A 21774-nucleotide genomic window follows, 5' to 3' on the forward strand; every position below is an offset into this window, starting at 1 on the left:
TGCTGCATTCAAATCTTTGAGGAGAAAATGCCAACCAGATTGTGTGCTAGCACCATATTTTCCATCAACCAATCCAGAGAGATTTTCATCTGTTCATAAAGTCTTTGACGCCAGCAATATTACTAGAATCCTAATGGTAAGGAATACAACATAAGTTATTCATTTTCTTACATTTGATTTTTACTTATTAGACATATGTATGACTATGAAAAGGGAGTTTTTAATGTTATTGTTTCTAATAAACACAATTGTACCATAATGTCTTGCATGATCCAGAATCTTCAGGAACACTTGCGAGCTGAGGCTGCTGATTGCTTGTATTTTGAAGCATATTTACGAGTTAAGGATCCAGTTTATGGGTGTGTTGGAATAATCTCTCAATTGCAACAACAGATAATGCAAACTCAAAACGACATAATAACGATCAATGGTGAAATAGCATTTTATAATGCACAGAGACAACATCAGCTCCAACAAATGCCTTCTGCTAATGATCAATGTGACCCAATATCAATTGAACAGCAATGGCCTTATGATTAGTCCTCTTCTGGTTTTTTCCATATATGAGAGCCTTCTTTAAAGCATTGATTTACCTACTTTTACTTTCTTTCTCTCTGTTTCACTGAATAAATAGATTAAATAAATAAATGTTTCAACTTGTGGTGCACTGAAGTTCTTATAGTAGCACTACACCAAACAAATAATGTTGGTTCTAAGGTGAATTTTCAGTTTCTCACTATATTGAATTTGGTCTTATTACTCCAAGCTTAGCATAACAACACCATCCTTTACAATTCTTAAAGATTGGATAAACAAGTTAAATTGCCGGCTTTGAATAAACAGACCTACTGTTTTTCGCCTAAAAAATAGTTAGACATGTGGTAACTTGTAGGGGAAAGTAGTTTGATAGCATTTACAAACAAGTAATTCTAATATCTTGAAATGCTACAATGTACAGTTAACCCAAAATATTGATAAAAAAGGAAAAGAGGTAGAGGTTAAGGCATCACATAACAATTGCTTTATGATTAAATCCCTTTGGGAATGTGTAGTGAATATACATTGTATTTGAGTTGTAGAGGGAAATCTTCAACAATTGGGGCTAGTAGTAATATGCATTGTTACTTGTCAGGCGTCAGCTTGATGTGAATTGGATGCGATTGACTTCCTATTGCGCTGGACGAGACCTCCTCAATCGCCTGAATGGCTTGATGAAGGTACGCGACAATGGTGTTTTGGGAACTGGAATGAGTTTTCCAGCTATAGCAAGAGGCCAACTGTCAAATAACAATGGTAAAAATTAGTTTGTTTGACAGATAATATGTTGACGGCAAGAATCTAGTAAAAATGGTAATATTGTGAAATGGAGCATAGATGTCTTGAACTCTAGAAAATACCAAAAGCATGAACGTGTGATTTATTGTTAGTACAAAAACTGTCATAAAATAATCAAATGCTAATGAAGTTCTGCAAGCTAACCTGACAAGACCGATTAAAATAGAAGCAAGCCACAGCGACCAATTAAGCCTCACTGTTGAGGCGAACTTTCCAAGGAACTCGATGATGATTATCTAACAAATTGGAGTAGAGTGATAAAGCATATGCAAATGTTAAAAATTAAGGTTTATGAAAAGAAACAAAAGATTTCCTATTCACCTGAAGTATAATGGTTATTCCAATAATTCCCATGAAGAGGCGGTTCTTGGTCACTCCTCGGAAGACATTCATTTCATCTGGTTTCCGAGCATTGAACTCATTGAATACCTGTAAGTTAAATTGTTATGCAAGAGTAGGTTGGAAAGGAAAATTAAGAACCTCTGGCAAATGAATTTGTATAATTGTCCCTAGAAGCTTCTCTCATTAGTCTCTCAAAATGAAAGGAAAAAAAGAAAAATGATGGTTGGAAATAGTGATCCACTATTTCCGCATATTCAATAATTGTACATTTCAGTTATTGCAAATCCAACTCAAAGTTCTACACTTATTTTCTTAAACCATAATCGCCAAAATGTACCAAACAAACTCCTGTATTATATATCATAATCATTTCATACAAACTATTCAAAATAATAGTATAAGGGAGAATTATATTCTAAAATTTAGTGACTAGTTAATTAGGAGTCCCCCAGTGGCATTAACTGATGTGAACATAAAAAGGGTCCACTAAACCCACACACACACAAAATACGAAACAAAGGAGAATAAAAACATGGAAGGACACAATAAAAATTGTTCCGCTGACACAAGGAACAGCCAAATATCTAAAATCCACTTACTTGGCACATGACAAATGCATTGAATATCATAGTATTCTTCACTTGAAAGCCATGGGCTTTAGTATCTTGCTTAGGTAGAATACTTTCACCACCGAAGTTCAGAACGAGAAGAACTGTGATTTGATAAAGAGCCTGCATTGACAAATATATCATTAGACAATACTAGGAACTAAAGAGTCCCATATTCCTGATTTCATTTGTATCTTAGTATCTACATTAAATAAATTATTTTACCTGCACGAGCAAGTTTCTCCACATAATATTTGTTATAAGAGGTTCCCTGAATGCCCAAGAAAATATCATAGTTAAAGCGTGCATTTTAACTCAATCCAAATCATATTTGAGGAAACACAGCCATCAAGAATCTCGGGGAAATTAGTGTAAATTTGATAGACTTTGATTGATAATTTGAAGGGAAAAACAACAAAACTTTCTCTTTTACTTAATAAACAAGATACAAGGGCACAAGGCTACACAATGCACACTTAGGTATAGCATGTATGTTACTTGGAAACTGGATTCTTCTTCAAAATATTTTCAATGCCATAAGTTTTTGCTGAGAAAAACACACACACACGAAGGATCAAAAATTAAAACACTCATCAAGTATCAGCCATGTGTACATGAGTGTGCATATATGTGCCATCCCCGCACAGCTTTAAGGATTAAGAGTGTTACTATACTTTAATAACTATTAAAGTGCTAAATGAGAAAGCCAGACAATCCAAACCTTCGACCAACTGGTGATCTGTGCATTAGGTGATCTGTTGGTGGTTCAGTAGCCAGTGCAAGGGCCCCAAGTGTGTCCATGATAAGGTTGACCCACAAAAGCTGTACCAAAGAGCAAGTGCATTAAAAACAAATATAGACTTATTTTTCATTGTAGATGAATGCAATCAGCCCTTCCCAACTTAATTTAAAAGCATTAGTTCCCAATAACGATTAACATTTGGAAATTCTAAGCCTGAATTATATTAATGGACACAGTCGTACAGCAATTCAACACCTTTTTTACTGAACAGCATGATAAATATAGTCACAAAAAACAATCAGAGCTATAATATAAATGCAATTTTGTATGATGAGTTCCGACCCAAACAGAAAAGACTTGAGAGCTACTTCTAGTTCTAGACATTGTGGCACCTATTGTTATATATGGATGCCTTTAAATCAAAGCCAACCCACGCGAGTTGCACGCCTTACATTTGCTACATTTTGCGTCCGTCAAAGCACCAGAGTCAAGTTGTCTTATCACTTATCAGCAAGCAAAGGCAATTTTAGGGTTAAAATTAATACTAGTGAAGTTTTTCTGTTAAGAACAATGCCACAATTTCGTGACATTAAAAACTTGTTCATATTACATATTTTCTATCTTCGGTTCAGGTTTTGGAGCATCGATATAGGCATTGACTAAAAAATAATCACAAGAAAGAAAGAAGGATACCTGTACTGCATTTAAAGGAACATCACCAGAACTTATTGCTGCCACGACATTAATCACAAGAGCAGCGACATTGACAGTTAGCTGGAACTGGATAAATTTCTGAATATTTGCATATACAGAACGGCCCCAGCGAACAACCTACATGAACAATGAAACAGACATCTTAGACAATTTACAAGTTGATCAGTTTACTAGACAGGCAAAATAAATTTATCCTTAAGCCAAATTGAAGCTAAAACTTATCATGCCCACTTAGGGAAGTGAATGGTAGATTGGGATGTTTCTCGGCCACGGGAAGCTCATGGCCAAATATTTTTAGGCGAAAGGGCCAAATGAGGTAAATGTTAATAAAAACTGGATAAATTAAAACAATACCAAACAAAAAAAAGTTGATATCATCAATATGACCTTGAGAGTTGGAGCCAATAAACAAAAAGCTTACCTTTACAACTGATGCAAAGTTATCATCCAAGATTATAATATCTGAGCTTTCTTTTGCAACTTCAGTTCCTTGGATGCCCATAGAAAGACCAATATCTGCCTAAAAACAAAAGTAGAAGCAGGAAATCAGCTACAAAAAGGATATTTTTTTGGGTGTAAACAGGAATTTATTTTCATAATGGAAAATGAAATGTCACAACTCAATCAAACAGATGGAGGTGCAAGAGGTAGGAGAGGAAATTTCAAACCACCAAGCGAGGCACATCTATGCACTATTTTCATTGCAAATATATATGTGCTAGAAATGCCCAAAAAATAGAAGAAACACAAAGAATGTACTACTTTCGTATGGAAGAAAAACATTTTGCTGAAAAATGTCCTAAAAAGTGAATAGCCAGTAGCACACAATGAAATGATTTATTTGCACTCTCTCCTTTTCTCTTCTCTCTCTCTTCGTCATCTTTCCAGTAAGTTGGCCAAACACAATAAGCTGAATAAATTTAGGAACTAAGATATTATTAAATCCAACGGCTATTGGTATGGTCGTGATTTTGGAAGAAAACAGTTAGTTTACTGATAGTCTGAAACAATATCTTAGCTTCCGACTTCCTCCACTTGTATTCCCATTATTGGATCATCAGCTGTAGTTATTTATGTATTCAGAATGTTTGTCGATGCTGATAACTGTAAAATTGAATTCATATATGCTGTTTGTTTGCATTGAAGAATTAGAAGTGTCACTAGAATCAGGCGGACATGAGTACTTTAGAGCAACTGACAGCCTAAAGGACAAATCAAACAGAAATACATGTCTGCAAGTAGAACAATTTTAAGGAAAAAAGTTTATGGTGGAGCACGTCAAACAAGTATAGAAGCTCTACTGTATACGGATTAAAAGTGTGCTATATGCATCAGCGAATTAGTGGGGGTATATCTATGCTTACTTAACAGGATCAATGTTCAATTGTAAGCAAGAATTCAGGAAAAACTAGTTTTTAAGTTATTTTAGTCCTCAAAAGTCAAGAGTCAAAATTGTGTATCAAAGGAATATGACAGACCTCGTGAAGTGCAGGGGCATCATTAGTGCCATCTCCTGTGACAGCAACTACTTCACCTCCTTTACGTAGTGCTTGCACAAGCAAAAGCTTGTCATTAGGAGAAGACCTTCCCATTACCTATATATATTATGCAAATCACTATTAGAAAATTGCATAGAATGTAATGCAATTGGAGTTATTAGCACTAACAGCATTCCTTTGAATAAGGATGTGAATGGAGGAATAAACACCCTCTATCGAATAATAGCAATTAATGCAGATAATAGAGAAATCACAATGGAAGAAAGAAAGAGGCATACCGTGATTTTCTTGGCAATCTGTTCCCTCTCTTGTTCAGATAGCTCCCGAAATACCTTTCCTTCAATTATATTTGGCTCAACAGCATCTTCAATTGAAGCCAGTATCCCACACTCTAGAGCTATTGCCTTTGCTGTTTGAAGGTTGTCTCCGGTAACCATGCGTACCTGTGAGTTCATAAATATACTATGTATTGGGTTCCCAAGATTAAATTTTTTAGTAGCACTCTTGTACTATTATAAAGTCAGAAACCCCGTTACAACACTGTTGTTTACTGGTTTCCCATGGAATTTTGATATAAATATTAAGATATCTATCTGATCAAACATATGACACATATACATTACCTTAACACCGGCTTCAGTACATACTCTCACAGCATCTTTGACACCAGGGCGACAAGGATCCTGAAGACACGGATTAGTTTTAGTTCAGATGAAGGAATTTAAGCTTAGCTTGAAAGCATAAGAGCCAAGCAAGTTCCATTCCACATTACACAATTCCGTATTCAGCAAAATTGAACATTCCAAAGCTCATAATTTGTAATATCAGCTCCATAGTCCATACACGTACAACACATGCTTACATATACATATATGTGGGTGTGAATATATAAATACGGAGACACACATATAAGGGTTTATGACTAGGAATATTTTGACCTGAACCCACAACTTATTTGTAGATAAAATGGATGTAATGACTAATGAGATACCTAGCAAGTTAACGCAATATAACAGGAAAACCTACACTTTCGTTTTACCTTGATTCCAACAATAGCAAGCAAAACAAGCTCATTTTCGGGTAAGGACCATTGATTCAAATCCTCCTCATTAGATGGAATTTGGTCTAATTCATATGATCTGTATGCAATGGCAACACAACGCAAGCTGCGAGCAGCCATGTCATCAATAGCCTCCTTGAAAAAAGCCTGCAAGAGTTTTAAACAAAAAATGTCTGATTATTAGATAACGCCAAAAAGACTGCTGACTGCTTTCAGTTGTTACATTTTTTGAAGATTTATCAGTTCCTACATTACCCAATATATAATAATTACATAATTTGGCATCAGTAATTTGAAAAAACACATAACCATATTGATGAGAATAAAGTGATTTGGTGATAAGATTATTCCATGCATTTTTCTTATTTCTAGTCGCTATAATCAATAGAAAAATAAAATTCCATCTCCAATCTTAGTTTACTGAATGTCATTCCAGCAGCAAACTACAGTTCCTAACTCTCAGAATTTGGGTTGGGCCTAACTCATCCCTACAAAACCGGCTTGTAAGGTGAGGATTGCCCCCATTTATAAACACAACACGTGCCATATCTTTAAGCAATGCGGGACTAAATTCACCCCTTCAAAGCCAACACAATGAAGGTGTTAGGGGCTGCAATGAAGGCAAGCCAAAGTACCGCAATTAAGGAGACTAGGGACGGACCGCAATTAAGGCGACTAGGGGCGGACCGCAATTAAGGCGGAAAGTCCAACACTAACCTTCTGTTCTTCGATGGATTGCAAATGACCATTTGAATCAAGATATTGGTCACATGCTCCTAGAACTATTTCTGCAGCTCCTTTCCAGTGTATATGCACTCCAGAGTCCGCCTGCCATGAATATTGGAATCTGTATCTTATTATCATAGAAAAGTTGATGAAAAATTAAAATAATTAATTAATCAATAAAAAGCATATGTAACTTATCCACGCGATATGATTCCTTCATAGCAAAGTAAACAACATTCACTCTTATTACTTAATTGAGCTCACAAGTGAAAATTAATAATAGAAAGCACGGGGGATGAATATGTCCAATACTAGTATAAGCTACAATGAATGAAAGGATAAATTGGTAAATATTTTGATCAAATGATTACCAGCTTCAGAGCAACACCACCTCGTTTTTTCTCGGAATTGAATGGAAAGACGTGAAGAACTGTCGAATTAGATCTGATAACATCAAAATTCATACCCAACTGCCATATATAAATGAGTTCAGCTCCAAATCAACGGACTATTAAAGAGAAGGGAGATTGACTGGAAAAAAGTACAGGAAAAAAAAGTCAGGGTACCTTGACTGCCCATGAAAGAATCGCCTTCTCTGTTGGTGATCCTGAAACCTCTACCTCTCCACCATCCTATCAAACCAAATCAAATCACGGATTAAACACTAGATATCAAAGCTCTACTTCAAAATATTCATAAAACCAAAACCACATCGGTGACAGTTAAAAAGGGAAAGAATGGGTAATAAAGAAATTTTCTTTCAGCTTTTCTGCAACTAACATTCCCAAGATGACCAGTGCAGACTCATATCAGTAAATGAAAAATCAATAAAGTCAACTTGTTGTTTGCTGTGTGTAGTGTATACCAGGTATTGTATTAGTCTCATATCTAACATGTACCATCACATAAAAGCCCTTTAGACTTGCAGTATGGACGATGCACATAACCATTTCACCTTGTGTGCTGACAGCTGAAATTCAACTTAATTATAATGACTTGGGGGGGCAAGGATTGAAATATTAACCACTCAGTCATGACTGATGGAGGCTTCAATGCCATATCATGGACCAACTTTCCTAAAAGCTGAAGCTATTAAGTGGAGGCTTATGAATGGTTTCGTATATCTGAGGCATACAAATTCTTTACAATACTATTGAATTTGTTTCAGATCTTCCAGAAGATAAATGTAGACAGCACATATGACTGTATTCATTCCCTTCAAACAAAACTATAACCAAGACCGCAAAGAACTACGATGGGGACTTGGATATTATGGGGCACCCAAGTCCCACATTGATTAGTATGGGATGCTCGGAGAATTATTTAATTGGTTTGGTTCTTCCCCCTTGATAGCTAGCTTTTAAGGGAGGGTTCCCAAAGTATTTAGATACTTAACAATTGGTATGAGAGATGGTTGCTGGTGATTTGGAAAGAGCTACATCTGGATCAGATGATGGGAAAGGCCGAGTAAAGCATGGTAGAGCGCAGCCGCCGTTACATCGGCTCTCAGGGGGCAGTGCTATGATAGGAACTTGGGTATTATGGAGTCTCCAAGTTCCATATCAATGTTTTAAGGGAGGGCTCTGCGAGTACTTAGATACTTATCAAAATCATTGAGTTAATTTAGCACCATATATCACAACATAAAAGGGAATCCTAGTTAGTTACTGTAATTAAAATAGCATATAAAGACGAACCTTAGACACAAAAACATTTCCAGTGGAATTCTGTGCAATGCTTTCTTTTATCAGGGATAATGCTTCTGGATGAAACTTCGAAGAGTCATCTGCTGGATTTAGACTGTTTCTCCCAACATATGCCTCAACAACAGTCATCTGAAGTGCCATAACGTAAATTACTATGATGTCTCCATAATTCAAAGATTTTAAGAAAATATAGATACTTGAAAGTTCAACAGAATGGACTACTACTTTTTGGATAAATTGTACAAAGTATCAGATACAGTATGCCTATTACAAGCACAATGGGTCTATCAAACAAATGAAGTCATTAATTGAACAACTGATTTGTTCTATTAGTTCCTTCTCCCTATTTATCCATATTAGCTTTAATAATATAAAAGGTATCCTTCTTGCATCCATACAACAGCCTAGAATTTTTTAAGGGAGGCAGAAATAAATCACTTTGCTTCATTGACCCAAAGAGAAAAAATATGGATTTATCTGAGATTATACTCTTAAGAATTCTGGAAATATCAACATTTTTATACATGCATTGCGACCAATGTATAATGAACCCAAAACCACCTACATTTAGATTATAGCCTCGACCCTTGAAGCTTTTATTAATTTGCATAAATGTAAATTATAGTTACGATTTATAACTCCTTTTAGACTATCCAAGTCTTGGACTATGAAACTCGCCTGATTTAAGGTTAATGTTCCTGTCTTATCACTGCATATTGTTGTAGCAGAGCCCATAGTTTCGCAGGCTGACAGTCTTCGTACCTGCAAATCTATGATTGTTAGGTTTTAATACTAAACTCGCATAAAAATTTGCAGAAGTATGGACTATGTATTGGAGAAATGAATTGTGCTTACCAAGGCTTTATCTGCCATCATTTTCCGCATTGAATATGCCAACCTATCGTGATAGCAACAGAGGAAGAAAATTACACATATTAGAAGAAATATCAATGGTTTAGTTATGCCACATTTACATCGTATAATGAAGTAACCTAGCCACTTGTACTTACGTTAAAGTAACAGCCAAAGGTAGACCTTCAGGCACTGCAACAACTACGATTGTGACCTGTATGGCTCTACATTTAGTGAAAAACTGCTAAACAAAGAACAAATAAATGTATAAAACAGTTCAAAACTTGCACTTACTGCAATGGTAAAAATTTTGATGACATCATCAACTGCATCACTAATACCGGTCCTTCCAGCAACAAATTCGGGATTTCCATTTAAATCATTTGTGTGGCCAGAAAAGTATCTACCGTTCCATAGTCATAACACAGCATGTCAAAGATGATACAATACATGTTTAATGAGTTATAACTGACAAAAAAGAACAACTTGAAATTACCTGCCCAAGAGGACTGCGAGCACTAAAACAGCTACACTAAGCCCAACTATACCGATAAAAGTTGCCACTCCATTTAAACGTACCTATTACACGTCACCAAAAATAAGTGCAGTTTTAACATGTGGGTTTCATCAGCATACTGCTAAAGCAACAATATTTATTTTCTTTTATTAGGATGGAGCTGGAGGAACCTGTAACGGAGTCTCTTCTCCGGTGTCCTCTGAGATACTTGCCATCAACAATCCCCACTCAGTATTAATACCAACACCAGTTACCTACAGATGGCAGTAAAAAGTATGACTTATGATGGGGGCAATTTTGTTACACGGGCTTTGAAGACCACTAGAAGCATAATCAAAATAGTATCAAAACCCCTAAAATCAAAATAGTATCAAAACCCCTAAAATTAAAATAAGCCAGAAAAAGTTGGCACCGGAAAAATTCCAAAATCTCAAATCAATTATTTATATCAGTAACTTATTTGATTTTAGAAAATCTCTTCAGTAAAAGCATTTAAAAGTGCCTAATATAACGATGGTTAGAAAAAGAAAAGAACAATAAGGAAAATTAAATGGGCAAGTGAGAAATACAACATACTTTTTTCATTGTGAGTTGTTTCGCAAAAATACATTCATTATCATTTTGCACTTTTCATTTTTTTATATCAACAAAAGGCATTGCTCATAAAAAATAGTATAATATTATCATATTATATACCAGCATAACGCCAACTCCATCTGCTACTTTGCAACCAGACATAAAAAAAGGTGCTTTGTGATCCTTATGAACCTGCACAACACTATTTACTTTAAAGTCATAAGAATTAAAAACCATTAATTTTGTAAATACAAGGTATTAAAATTCGTACAATTTTGCTTTCACCAGTCATACTGGATTCATCAATTGCAAGTGAGTGACCTACGATTAATACTCCGTCGGCAGGAACCTGAGTATACAGATAGAGTAATTAATGAAAAAAGAAAACACACTTAATTTCCAAACAAAATCAAAATATCGTGAAAACTTACCTGATCTCCTATTTTAAGGGGTATAACGTCACCAACAACAATCTCAAATATTGATATTTTGATTGTTCTTCCACTTCTAATGATCTGTAACAAGTCCAGAGTATAGAATAGTTATGTTAGCTTAGGATCCCAATGATTAGCAAGTTATGTTCTAATAAGATGTGGTACACACCTCTAATTGTATATTTTGTTTCTCTGCATTCAAATTCTGAAATTGCAGAGATTGTCGATAATCACTGACAGCTGGGCAATAACAATATAAACAGTAAGAGAAGGCAGTCAGACTAACGAATAAATTGATATGGTTTGTATTATGATCATTAATAAAAAAAAAAATCAAAGAAAAACATGAATAGGTTCAAAGGAAAATAGAAGGTCTTCCAAATCTCAACATGCCATCCTTTACACACTTATAAATATTCTGATAGGAGTAAATTTATCATTACAAAAATGTTATATACAGTACCTGTTACTACAATAACAAGTAAAACTGCAAAAGCAATGCTTCCCCCATCATACCATCCTTCCTCCAAACCCTATCAATTAGAAGTGAAAGAAAGGATAAACCTTCTGGAATAATATTATAACTGTCAGTAGAATGTAAACAACAAACTTATCCAATCCCGAATGAAATGAAAAGAGTAATCTGTAGATTCAGAGCCAAGCACCATGCAGAAACAGGCATATAAAGAGAAGAGAGAGGTTCGTAAATAAAATGCAAAAAGTAGACGATTAATTTAGTAATGTCAAAAGCCTAAAGAAATTGTAGAGAGAATATTGAGCTTAAATGTAATGTGTAATTAATAATACGATTAGAAAATCTGAGTGATTATCACACCTCTGTTTTTATTCCAAGTACCAATGACACTGCAGCTGCTATAATCAATATTATGAGAGTAAGATCTTGCCAAGCTTCCCATAAAAACCTCTGCAAACAATCACAGAGAATTAATACCAACATTCCTAATGAATTCATTGGGAACAAAAATACAATGATATAACCATCAAGAACATACCCAAAAACTTCTCCCTTTTTTTCGAGGATATGTATTAGTTCCAAATGCATTTTTCCTTTTCAATAGATCATCATCATCTCCACTAATTCCTTTATCTGGATTTGACTTTAGTAAATTTGATAGGCCTTTAACCTGAGCACGATATCATTAAATTGTATTAGCAAAGTAACTTATTGCAACATCTGTGTGAGCAACAAAAGAGTATGTTGTAGGCTTACCCCTCCTAATTGCTGTAAAGCAGAAATATTCTGATCTTTAGACATCGAAGCAAGTTCTTCTAGCCCAACTCCATAGTCACCAACTGAAGTTTGACGTGGGGGTGTAGTCGCTGGACTTATCACTGAATAATTCAAAATATAAATTGAAAGATTGTAATAAGTAACTTCACATGCAGATAACAATTCAGATGCATAAGCTCTAACCGCATGTAGTTTGATTTTATAAATTTGTATAAACCAATAAAGGAATAATTAATTGAAAGCGACGACCAAATTTCTTTCTGCCACAGAACACAAACTAAAAAGCAATCAACATTTGCCTGTTCATGTTTATAAATTGCATATCCACCTAAGGATATTATAAACAGTATAACTTCCTATTCCACATAGAGTAAACCAGATCATGTATTTGCTGTTTAACCATTACTTGTAATCTGGCACTATCTTCGCTTGTGAATGCCTTCAATGAAAACTAAAAGAATCAATATTGTACTTCCTTTTTTTTCCCTTCTCTTTAATTCTGTGGCAACAATTGACCATTCTGGCTCACGTCTCTTAATCTTGCCGATGTTTATAACTTTATGCTACAAATTTATAATTGCGACAAATACAAGATTTGGTAATTATGTGTTACCAGGGTGGCAGGCAAGGGTTTAATAGTGATTATTCTTTCTAGTTTCTACATTCTCGGTAAGCAAAGATGACAGTCATCATAATCAATAAAAGATGGGGAGAAAAAGTATGACAAGAAAATAAGTTACCTAGTTCGCGTTCACCAGCCAATCTAAAAAGCAGTGCAGCCTGATAGAACAATTAATTGCTGATTAGAATAGTAAAAGGTGGTTAAAAACATTTAAAAGGTAACATGTTTGGCATTCCGAAACATTACTCTTATGACTTGTGCATGGGCTCTAATTAAGCTCTTCTTTTGCTGTTTTTCTTCTTCCCCTTTCAAGTCCAGCGTATATCTAAAACGCCTGGAAGCATTGAGCACCAGTGCTGCTTGCTGTACATGAGTAAAACTTCAGTTTAGATCTCTTGGATAAGCACGCTACCAAGCTAACATTCCTCAGAAATTAAACAAGTTAACCACAACTCAGGATCGAAATAATATTAAAAACCGACACACTGATGATTTGGCCATGACAAACTCTACTGCATTTGAGTATTAATGCAGTGCTCGGGAACCAGAAATGCAATTTTCTACATACTATCAAATATGATAATGGCAGAGTTCATAATTATTTCCAAAAAAAGATATGAACCGGTTGTATTGTTACAATATGGAAACTAACCCTTTGGTCCCACACCAAAGAGACATCTCAGAATTCTCATTCTTTCTATTTGAGTTTGGTGCTCATCGTCAAGATTGTACTCATATCCAAATACTCAAGTTTCAAATCAAACTAATTACATTTTGCTGAAAGTCTTCTATTTTCTACGCCAGCTGATGCACTTGCAGGTTGACCAATGGTCGCAACTTGCACATTCACTTCTTTTGTTTTTGCTCATTTTTAATTTAATTTAAAACAAAACTCTCATCACATAATGGCAATTTTCTGATTAGTCACAATAAACTGATCATTACACACGAAATTTCACTAACCTATCCTCCTAAGATATGTTCAACCTATCCTCCATTACATTCATGATTCATCCAACATATACTAATAACAAAATAAGAGTGGGTGTTTGTTTGTTTAAATTCTTCAACATATCACTATTTTGTACAAGATATTGACCTGATATGAGAGGTGGAATATGCAAATTCTCAAACAAATAAAAGTTATGAATGATTGTTCAAAAAATAGAAATTGTGTGAGTCATTTGAGTATGAACCTATTTGGATTTGCTTGTTTGAGTACTTATGAAAACAGAAAAGTTAAATTTCATCTTATCTTGGACCTGTTTGGATAAACAGCTTATAGCACAAGTGCTTATCAAAATAAGCACTTATGAATAAGCTCGCATAAGCTATTTTTATAATAAAACATAAAAATAAATTTAAATGGCTTTTCCATATGTTATTATTTGCTTTCATTAGCTATCTTGAAGAATTTATAAAAATAAGTTCAAAACAATTTATGGAAAATGTCATAAGTTATTTTGCTTAAGTCTAACAAACCGTGTCACAAAACTTATAGCAGTAGATAAGCTCAAATAAGTTCATCCAAATAGCTTATTCATAAGCATGAGCTTATGCTATAAGCTGCAAAATAAATTGTTTATCCACCAAACAATCATATGAATTCAATTTCCTCTTACATTAACGGTTGCATCTCAATATAGAAACTGAAGATAACAAGCAATGCACATTGATTAATTGATTGATGCGTAATATATAGAAAGTGCAGTTAAAGAAAAAGCATAAACAAAAGCAATTAATGCAATGCAGATTGAGTAATGCATCAAAATTAATAACAATCATAGTAATTCACAGATTCACAATAAGATAGAAAAGGAAAGGTTATTATTACTCTCCAACGGCGAAGAGTCTCGTGCGAAGCATTCTTCGTTTGAGTAATATCGAAAGGATCATCAGGATCGATGAGTTCGTCGTCGTCGTCATCGTCATTATCATGCTGGTTGTTGTTGTGGTGATGGTTGTTATCGGAAGGTGGTGGAGCATTGTTGTTGTCGTCGTTGTCGTGGTGACCGGCGGCGATGTTGACGGTGAGATGGCCGTTGGAGGAGGTAGTCATGGTTGGCGAAATTTGAAAAAACGGTTCACTGGAAATGAAAATGAAAATGAAAATGGATACGCCAGTGCCACACAGAGATGGTAGGGCACAGGCACAACCACAATACAATCAGAACTGATTAACTTTTTTTTCTTTTCTGAATCGCAAAAAAATAAAAAAAATAACTAAATCAATGAAATGAATGAATGAATGGCTCCGTACATTGGGGCCCACTAGTTCCGTTAATAATAATAAATGGTTTAAAAGTAACCAACGGAGGGAGAATATTATTATTAGATTTAGTTAATTAATTATTGATTAATTAAGAAATTAAGAAAAAAAACACAAGCAGAAAAAAATTAGATGTGCGCACTGCGCTATTATTGTGTGGCGATGCAAAACTAGCGCTCCGTTTCCGTTAAGTTTTCGTGGACAGAAGAAAATTTCACATACACTACCATTCATAACATTTTCATTTTTATTTTCAACTCTCTTTAATTTGATTTTTTTAAAGTCTGTTTAATCTGAGTAAATTCATTTCAATTAAGTGCTCTTGGATTGAATTGCATGTTATTAAATCATTTTTATTTTAAAAATAATATTTATAATATTTTAAAAAAATAATATTTAGAACTCTTCGATATTTAAAATTTAAAATTCGGGTGTATCATATCTAATTTTTAAAGTTAGATATTTTACATCATATGATCTTTAAGAAACATCATTAAAATTTACTCACAAATTTTTATAGATTATGTTGATGTAATTTATATTAATATAAATATAAGAGTATTTAAAATTTATTGTTCAATCATTTAAAATATATTGTTGTGTTATTTATACTAATTATTTTCCTCTATACTTTAGAAAATAATTTTCATTTATTTCAAATGTTTAGTATACAACTTTAATAATAAAAATAATATTCTCTTCCTCCAAAATCAATTCTTAGTAAGAAACAATTCTACATTTATTATAGGTTAGTTGTTACAACTTCTTTTAATTTTCCTTCTTTAACCTCCTTAATTTTTATTGATTCCTTTTCTCTTTTTTGTTTTGTATTAATATAAATAATTTATTACTATTATGATAATTATACATTCAAAATCAATTCTAATAAAAATTATCCCAATAATGTTAATGGATAACATTCTATATTTATTTATTTTTTGGAAATAATGAATTTGGTTATACCCAAAAAAAAAAAGGAAAATATAATTAAAAATCAATTCTGATAAAAAATTTCCAATAATGTTAATGGATAACATTCTATATTTATTTTTTTTTGGAAATAATGAATTTGATTATACCAAAAAAAAGAAAATATAATTCAAAATCAATATTGATAAAAAAAATTCCCAATAATGTTAATGGATAACATTCTATGTTAATGGATAAAAAATTTCCCAATAATATATTATTATTTATTCCAACTGTATTTATAATTCTTTTCACCTATTTCATTATTATTTACTATCCCTCCATAATATTCTATATTATTATATCTAAATATAAAAGTAATTTTGATAAGCTCAATTATAATAAAATCAATTCTACTAAATTCAATTATCAATTTTTTTAAAATCAATTTTATCTACCGACAATTCAAACACACGCTTAACATTTCAAAATTTATTCTTAAACTTTTATCTTTTATCTTGATATTATAAAATATATATCATTGTATGTAGGGATCTCAGCATTGTATGTACTATGTAGGGATTCAATAAAATCATATTCGCTGTACAAAATTTGTTGTTTTGCATGTTTCTAAAAAATGCTGCGTTGGATGAATACTGATTAGAAAAAAAATTATTTACGTCTCAAATTTTGATTGTAATACATTCAAATTCAATGAAAATATGTGAACACATATATACATACATAGTTAAAACATATAATTTCTCAATCATAAAATTGGATATTTTCTTCTAAAAAAATATTAAAGTTTCATTAATAAATAAGTGATTATATTTAAATAAATTAACAATGCAAGCGATTTACCTATAGTAATAATCTGGTTAAAAGAACCTCACTTGCAGCTGCTACCCAAACATGTCTCCAACTTGTTTCAACCAGCAAATATAGCTGTAATGTGCTGCCAAAGAAAAAGATTCAAACACAGTACCTTGAGAAAATTATTCTACTATATAATATATCATCACTATCATAAGTATAAATGATAAATAAATTTATAAATAAATGAAATATAAGTACCTTGCGAAAAATAATTTGGAGTGAATGATGATTGTATCTGAAGTCTGTGCAAGTTAACAAATACTTTAGATAATACGTAGTTCATGTAGTATACGGATACTTGAGCTGTACGCTACGTATGCATGGCATTGTAGTTAGTTAGAGTTTGTTACAACTAACTCTTAGTGAGCTACATATAAAAGCCACTATGTAACAGATTTCAGTTAAGCACTTTGATACAACAAATTAGCTTCATCTTCTTCATTCTCTTTTCTCTCAATCTTCTTCACCATTTTTGCTTCACTAATGGAGCTTTGAGTATTGCTTATATGGTATCAGAGCAGGTTCGTCCTGCTCTGCTTTCGCTGCGATATCGTAGTTCGTTTCTTCTCTTCGATTGATTGGTTATGGTGATCGAAGGTTCTTGGAGATTTACTCTTCTTTCTTGATTTCGTTCGTTTTCTTTGCATTGTATCGTTGCTCAAGTTCGGTGCTCGTAGTCATGGCGAGAAATCAGAACAACAACAATTCACAAAATCAAGTGGATCAACTAGATCCATACTACGTTCATCCATCGGAGAATTCATCTACAGTATGCGTCACACCAGCTTTATCTGGTGACAATTATCATGCATGGTCAATGAAGATGAGAAGGGCATTGGCGATGAAGAACAAGTTCAAGTTTGTAGATGGTTCCATACAAGTTCCAAATGAAGATGATCTGAACTATGCTGCATGGCAAAGATGCAACAACCTGGTTCATACATGGATCATCAACTCTACTACACCATCAATAGCACAGAGTGTGGTGTTTATTGATAATGCCATTGATATGTGGAATGATCTCAGAGATCGGTTCATGAGAGGAGATCGAATTAGGGTTGCACAGTTGCACCAAGAAATCTCTAATCTCAAGCAAGGTACCAAGAAGATTTCTGACTATTTCACTGAATTGAGAGGATTATGGGAAGAGCTGGATCAATACAGACCAGTCCCAAATTGCAGTTGTAGAATTCCATGCACATGCTTAGCTATGAGGAATGTCAAGAACTTCAAAGCTGAAGACAGAATAATACAGTTCCTGATTGGGCTCAGTGAAGAATATCAGGGAGTGGCATCACAAGTGTTGCTCATGGATCCCATGCCACCTATAAATAGGGTATTCTCTTTAGTCATGCAACAAGAGAGAAAACTGCAATATGGAACAAACTCTTTCAGCACAAATGTTACTGAAGAAAGTGCTGGATTAGTGAATGCAGTAGATGGACAAAGGCAATATGGAAGAGGAAGAGGTAATGGCAATGGGAACTATAATCAAGGAAGAGGAAGAGGAAATCCGAAGGTATGCACATACTGTGGCAAAATCGGCCACACCATTGATGGATGCTATAAGAAGCATGGATATCCTCCAAATAATGGCAAAGGGAATTCTTATGTGAATCAAGTCGAAAGTGAGGAAGCAGAGACCAAATCCACAGTTGGCTCAACAAGTGATAATGGCAGCATGACTTTGACAAAGGATCAATATCAATCCTTGATGGCATTGCTGGAGAAGAACACTGGATCAGTCAATCTAACTAAAGGAGGTAACCCTTTCATAGCCAGTTTTAATATTCATAGTAGTGTAGACTGGATTCTTGATACTGGAGCCACACATCATATATGTTTCTCCTTGGATTGGTTTGATGAATATAATGAGATAAATCCTATTATGGTTAATCTACCTAATGGGAATTCTATTGTTGCCTCTATATCTGGTAATGTGAAGCTATTAGATGATCTTGTAATTTCAAATGTGCTTTATTTGCCACAGTTTGAAGTTAATCTAATTTCAGTGTCAAAAATGTGTAAGGAACAGGATTGTGCCCTAGTATTTGGTACTGATAGTTGCATAATACAGGGAAAGAAGGATTTGAAGAGGATTGGTTTGGCTAAGGAGCACAATGGCCTCTATCATTTGGAAGCAAGAAGAAGCAAAGGCATAGGGATGGTTTCTAGTGTATTTGTAAATAATAGAATTACAAATAAGGAAAGTATACCACCTAGTGTATTGTGGCATCTTAGGCTAGGACATTTGTCATATGATAGGATGAATTGTATGAACAAATTGTATAGCTATATTCCAAATGGCATCAATGCTGCATGTGATGTATGTCAGCAAGCCAGGCAGAAAATTCTACCTTTTCCAATTAGCAACAGAAATGCAAATAAAGCTTTTGATCTTGTACATTTAGATATTTGGGGGCCATTCAGTACAACATCTGTTCATGGATTCAAGTATTTTTTGACTATTCTTGATGACTTTAGCAGGCATGTTTGGGTGGTTATGATAAAGTTTAAATCAGAAGTGCAACAGAAAATTAAAGATTTCGTAAGCATGGTTGAAACACAATTTAACTCCACAGTCAAAACAGTTAGAAGTGATAATGGAGTTGAATTAGCCATGCCAATGTATTATGCCTCTAAAGGAATTCTGCACCAAAAGAGCTGTGTGTACACTCCACAGCAAAATGGCAGAGTTGAAAGGAGGCACCAGCATATACTGAATATCAGTCGTGCCCTTATGTTTCAGTCAGGCCTGGCAAAAGAATATTGGTCCTATGCTGTGCTACATGCTGTATTCCTCATGAACAGAATTCCTACAAAAGTTTTGAAAAACAAATCTTCTTATGAGATGCTATATGGAGATGCTCCAGATCTTAGTTCCTTGAAGGTGTTTGGCTGTCTGAGTTATGCTTCAACACTACCAAACAATAGACTCAAGTTTGATGCTAGAGCACGAAAGTGTGCTTTCTTGGGATACAAGGCAGGTATGAAAGGATTTGTGCTTTTAGATATTACAGATCACACTATCCTTATTTCTAGAAATGTCAAATTCTATGATCTAGAATTTCCTTGCAAAGATAATTCCACTGATTGTGTCCCAGCTGATGTGTACATTTCTCAACCTGACCTTGTTCATTCATCCACCACTTCTGTCCCTTCCATAAATATTTCCGAGCCTAATCATGATGTCACAATATCATTTGACAATAATTCCTCCTCTGAACCTAACCCTATTCAACCAGATAATACCACCCCTTCACATAAAGCCTCATCTGAATTGTCTTTCACATCAGATGCTTCACCCACTCTTTCTAACCCTACAAACTCCTCACAACCTGAAACAAGTTCTCTTTCACAACCTGAGCCACGAAAATCTACTAGGGTTGTCAAACCACCTAGTCATCTCAAGGACTATGTGTGTCACTCTAATGTTTCTTCGTGCCAATATCCCCTTGCTAATTCTATTTCTTACTCTAATCTTTCGTCACACCATAGAGCTTACATCATGGCATTGTCCACTGAAACTGAACCTCCTAATTTTACCTTAGCTTCCAAGGATTCTAGATGGGTTGAAGCCATGCGCAAAGAGGTTGAGGCCCTCAACACTAATCACACTTGGGAGTTTGTGGATTTACCTCCTAATGCTATTCCTATTGGGAATAAGTGGGTATTCAAAATTAAACGACATGCTGATGGATCTATCGAACGGTTTAAGGCACGACTTGTGGCTCAAGGTTTTAATCAAACAGAGGGATTAGACTACTTTGAAACATTTTCCCCCGTGGCAAAACTCTCCACTGTACGTGTGCTCTTGGCTCTTGCTGCTATACATGGCTGGCATTTACATCAGTTAGACGTCAACAATGCATTTCTCCATGGAGATTTGCATGAAGCTGTCTATATGAAGGTACCACAGGGTGTGTCCTCTCCTAAACCAGGTCAAGTTTGTAGATTGCTCAAGTCTCTATACGGGTTAAAGCAAGCAAGTCGTCAGTGGTTTGAAAAACTCACTGCTTTTTTGCATTCTCAAGGTTTTGTTCCTGCTCATGCTGATCACACCTTGTTTACCAAGTCCACTTCAACATCATTCACAGCTCTTCTTGTTTATGTCGACGACATCATCCTGGCTGGTACATCCTTAACTGTGTTTGATGATTTGAAGAATGCATTGGATCGCACTTTTCACATTAAGGACCTGGGTCAGTTAAAATTCTTTCTTGGTCTTGAAGTGGCTCGTTCTTCCAAGGGCATTACATTATGTCAAAGAAAATATTGCTTGGAGCTTCTACGTGATTCAGGCCTTAGTGGCTGCAAGCCTGCTTCCACTCCTTTGGATGCTTCAATTCGCCTTCACCAAGACAATAGCTCTGCGTATCCTGATGTTACAGCCTATAGACGACTTGTAGGCAGATTATTATATCTCACCACAACACGACCAGACATTGCCTTTGCTACTCAACAACTGAGCCAGTTCATGAGTTCTCCCACTGAAGTTCATTATCGTGCTGCTTTACACGTGCTCCGCTACCTCAAACGGTCTCCGGCTCGAGGCATCTTCTTGCCTCAATCTTCAAGCTTGCAAATATTGGGATTCAGTGATGCTGATTGGGGTGGATGTGTTGATACGCGTCGATCCATTTCAGGCTATTGTTTTTTTATTGGACAGTCTCTTGTATCTTGGAAATCCAAGAAGCAGGTTACAGTTAGCTGCTCATCTGCTGAGGCAGAA

The 21774-nt window shown here is 34.7% G+C and overlaps 1 protein-coding gene across 2 annotated transcripts; it reads right to left on the reverse strand.

Annotated features, from left to right (window-relative positions):
* Positions 1-886: 886 nt before the first annotated feature.
* On the reverse strand, positions 887-17295 carry LOC131601078 (calcium-transporting ATPase 9, plasma membrane-type-like). Of its 2 annotated transcripts, XM_058872803.1 has the most exons (35): positions 17241-17295; positions 17028-17121; positions 14820-15072; positions 13232-13348; positions 13104-13143; positions 12343-12464; positions 12125-12256; positions 11947-12036; positions 11575-11644; positions 11281-11351; positions 11109-11192; positions 10949-11026; positions 10798-10869; positions 10272-10355; positions 10081-10163; positions 9879-9987; positions 9743-9798; positions 9588-9630; positions 9411-9494; positions 8724-8861; positions 7593-7658; positions 7398-7496; positions 7018-7128; positions 6280-6447; positions 5864-5923; positions 5519-5683; positions 5220-5336; positions 4163-4261; positions 3721-3858; positions 3007-3107; positions 2511-2556; positions 2277-2408; positions 1657-1764; positions 1480-1571; positions 887-1277 (listed from the first exon to the last, which is right to left on the reverse strand). In XM_058872803.1, the coding sequence occupies exons 3-35, from the start codon at positions 15042-15044 to the stop codon at positions 1169-1171; spliced, it is 3309 nt and encodes a 1102-aa protein (XP_058728786.1). In that variant the 5' UTR covers positions 15045-15072; positions 17028-17121; positions 17241-17295; the 3' UTR covers positions 887-1168. The 2 variants fall into 2 exon arrangements, with proteins under 2 accessions (XP_058728786.1, XP_058728787.1); XM_058872804.1 differs by lacking the exons at positions 17028-17121; positions 17241-17295 and having other exon boundaries at positions 14820-15219.
* Positions 17296-21774: the final 4479 nt, after the last annotated feature.

Source organism: Vicia villosa, linkage group LG5 (assembly GCF_029867415.1).
Source record: "Vicia villosa cultivar HV-30 ecotype Madison, WI linkage group LG5, Vvil1.0, whole genome shotgun sequence".
Lineage (NCBI taxonomy): Eukaryota > Viridiplantae > Streptophyta > Magnoliopsida > Fabales > Fabaceae > Vicia > Vicia villosa.

What these genes read in the sequence shown, in the direction of transcription:
- LOC131601078 (XM_058872803.1), bottom strand. Translation starts at nt 15,044, where the DNA reads ATGACTACCTCCTCCAACGGCCATCTCACCGTCAACATCGCCGCCGGT. An exon ending in ACTTGTTATTGTAGTAACAG is followed by an intron (nt 11,352 to 11,574) that starts GTACTGTATATA and finishes GTTATTGCCCAG; the next exon opens with CTGTCAGTGATTATCGACAA. An exon ending in TTCCTTTAAATGCAGTACAG is followed by an intron (nt 3,108 to 3,720) that starts GTATCCTTCTTT and finishes TCTTTGGTACAG; the next exon opens with CTTTTGTGGGTCAACCTTAT.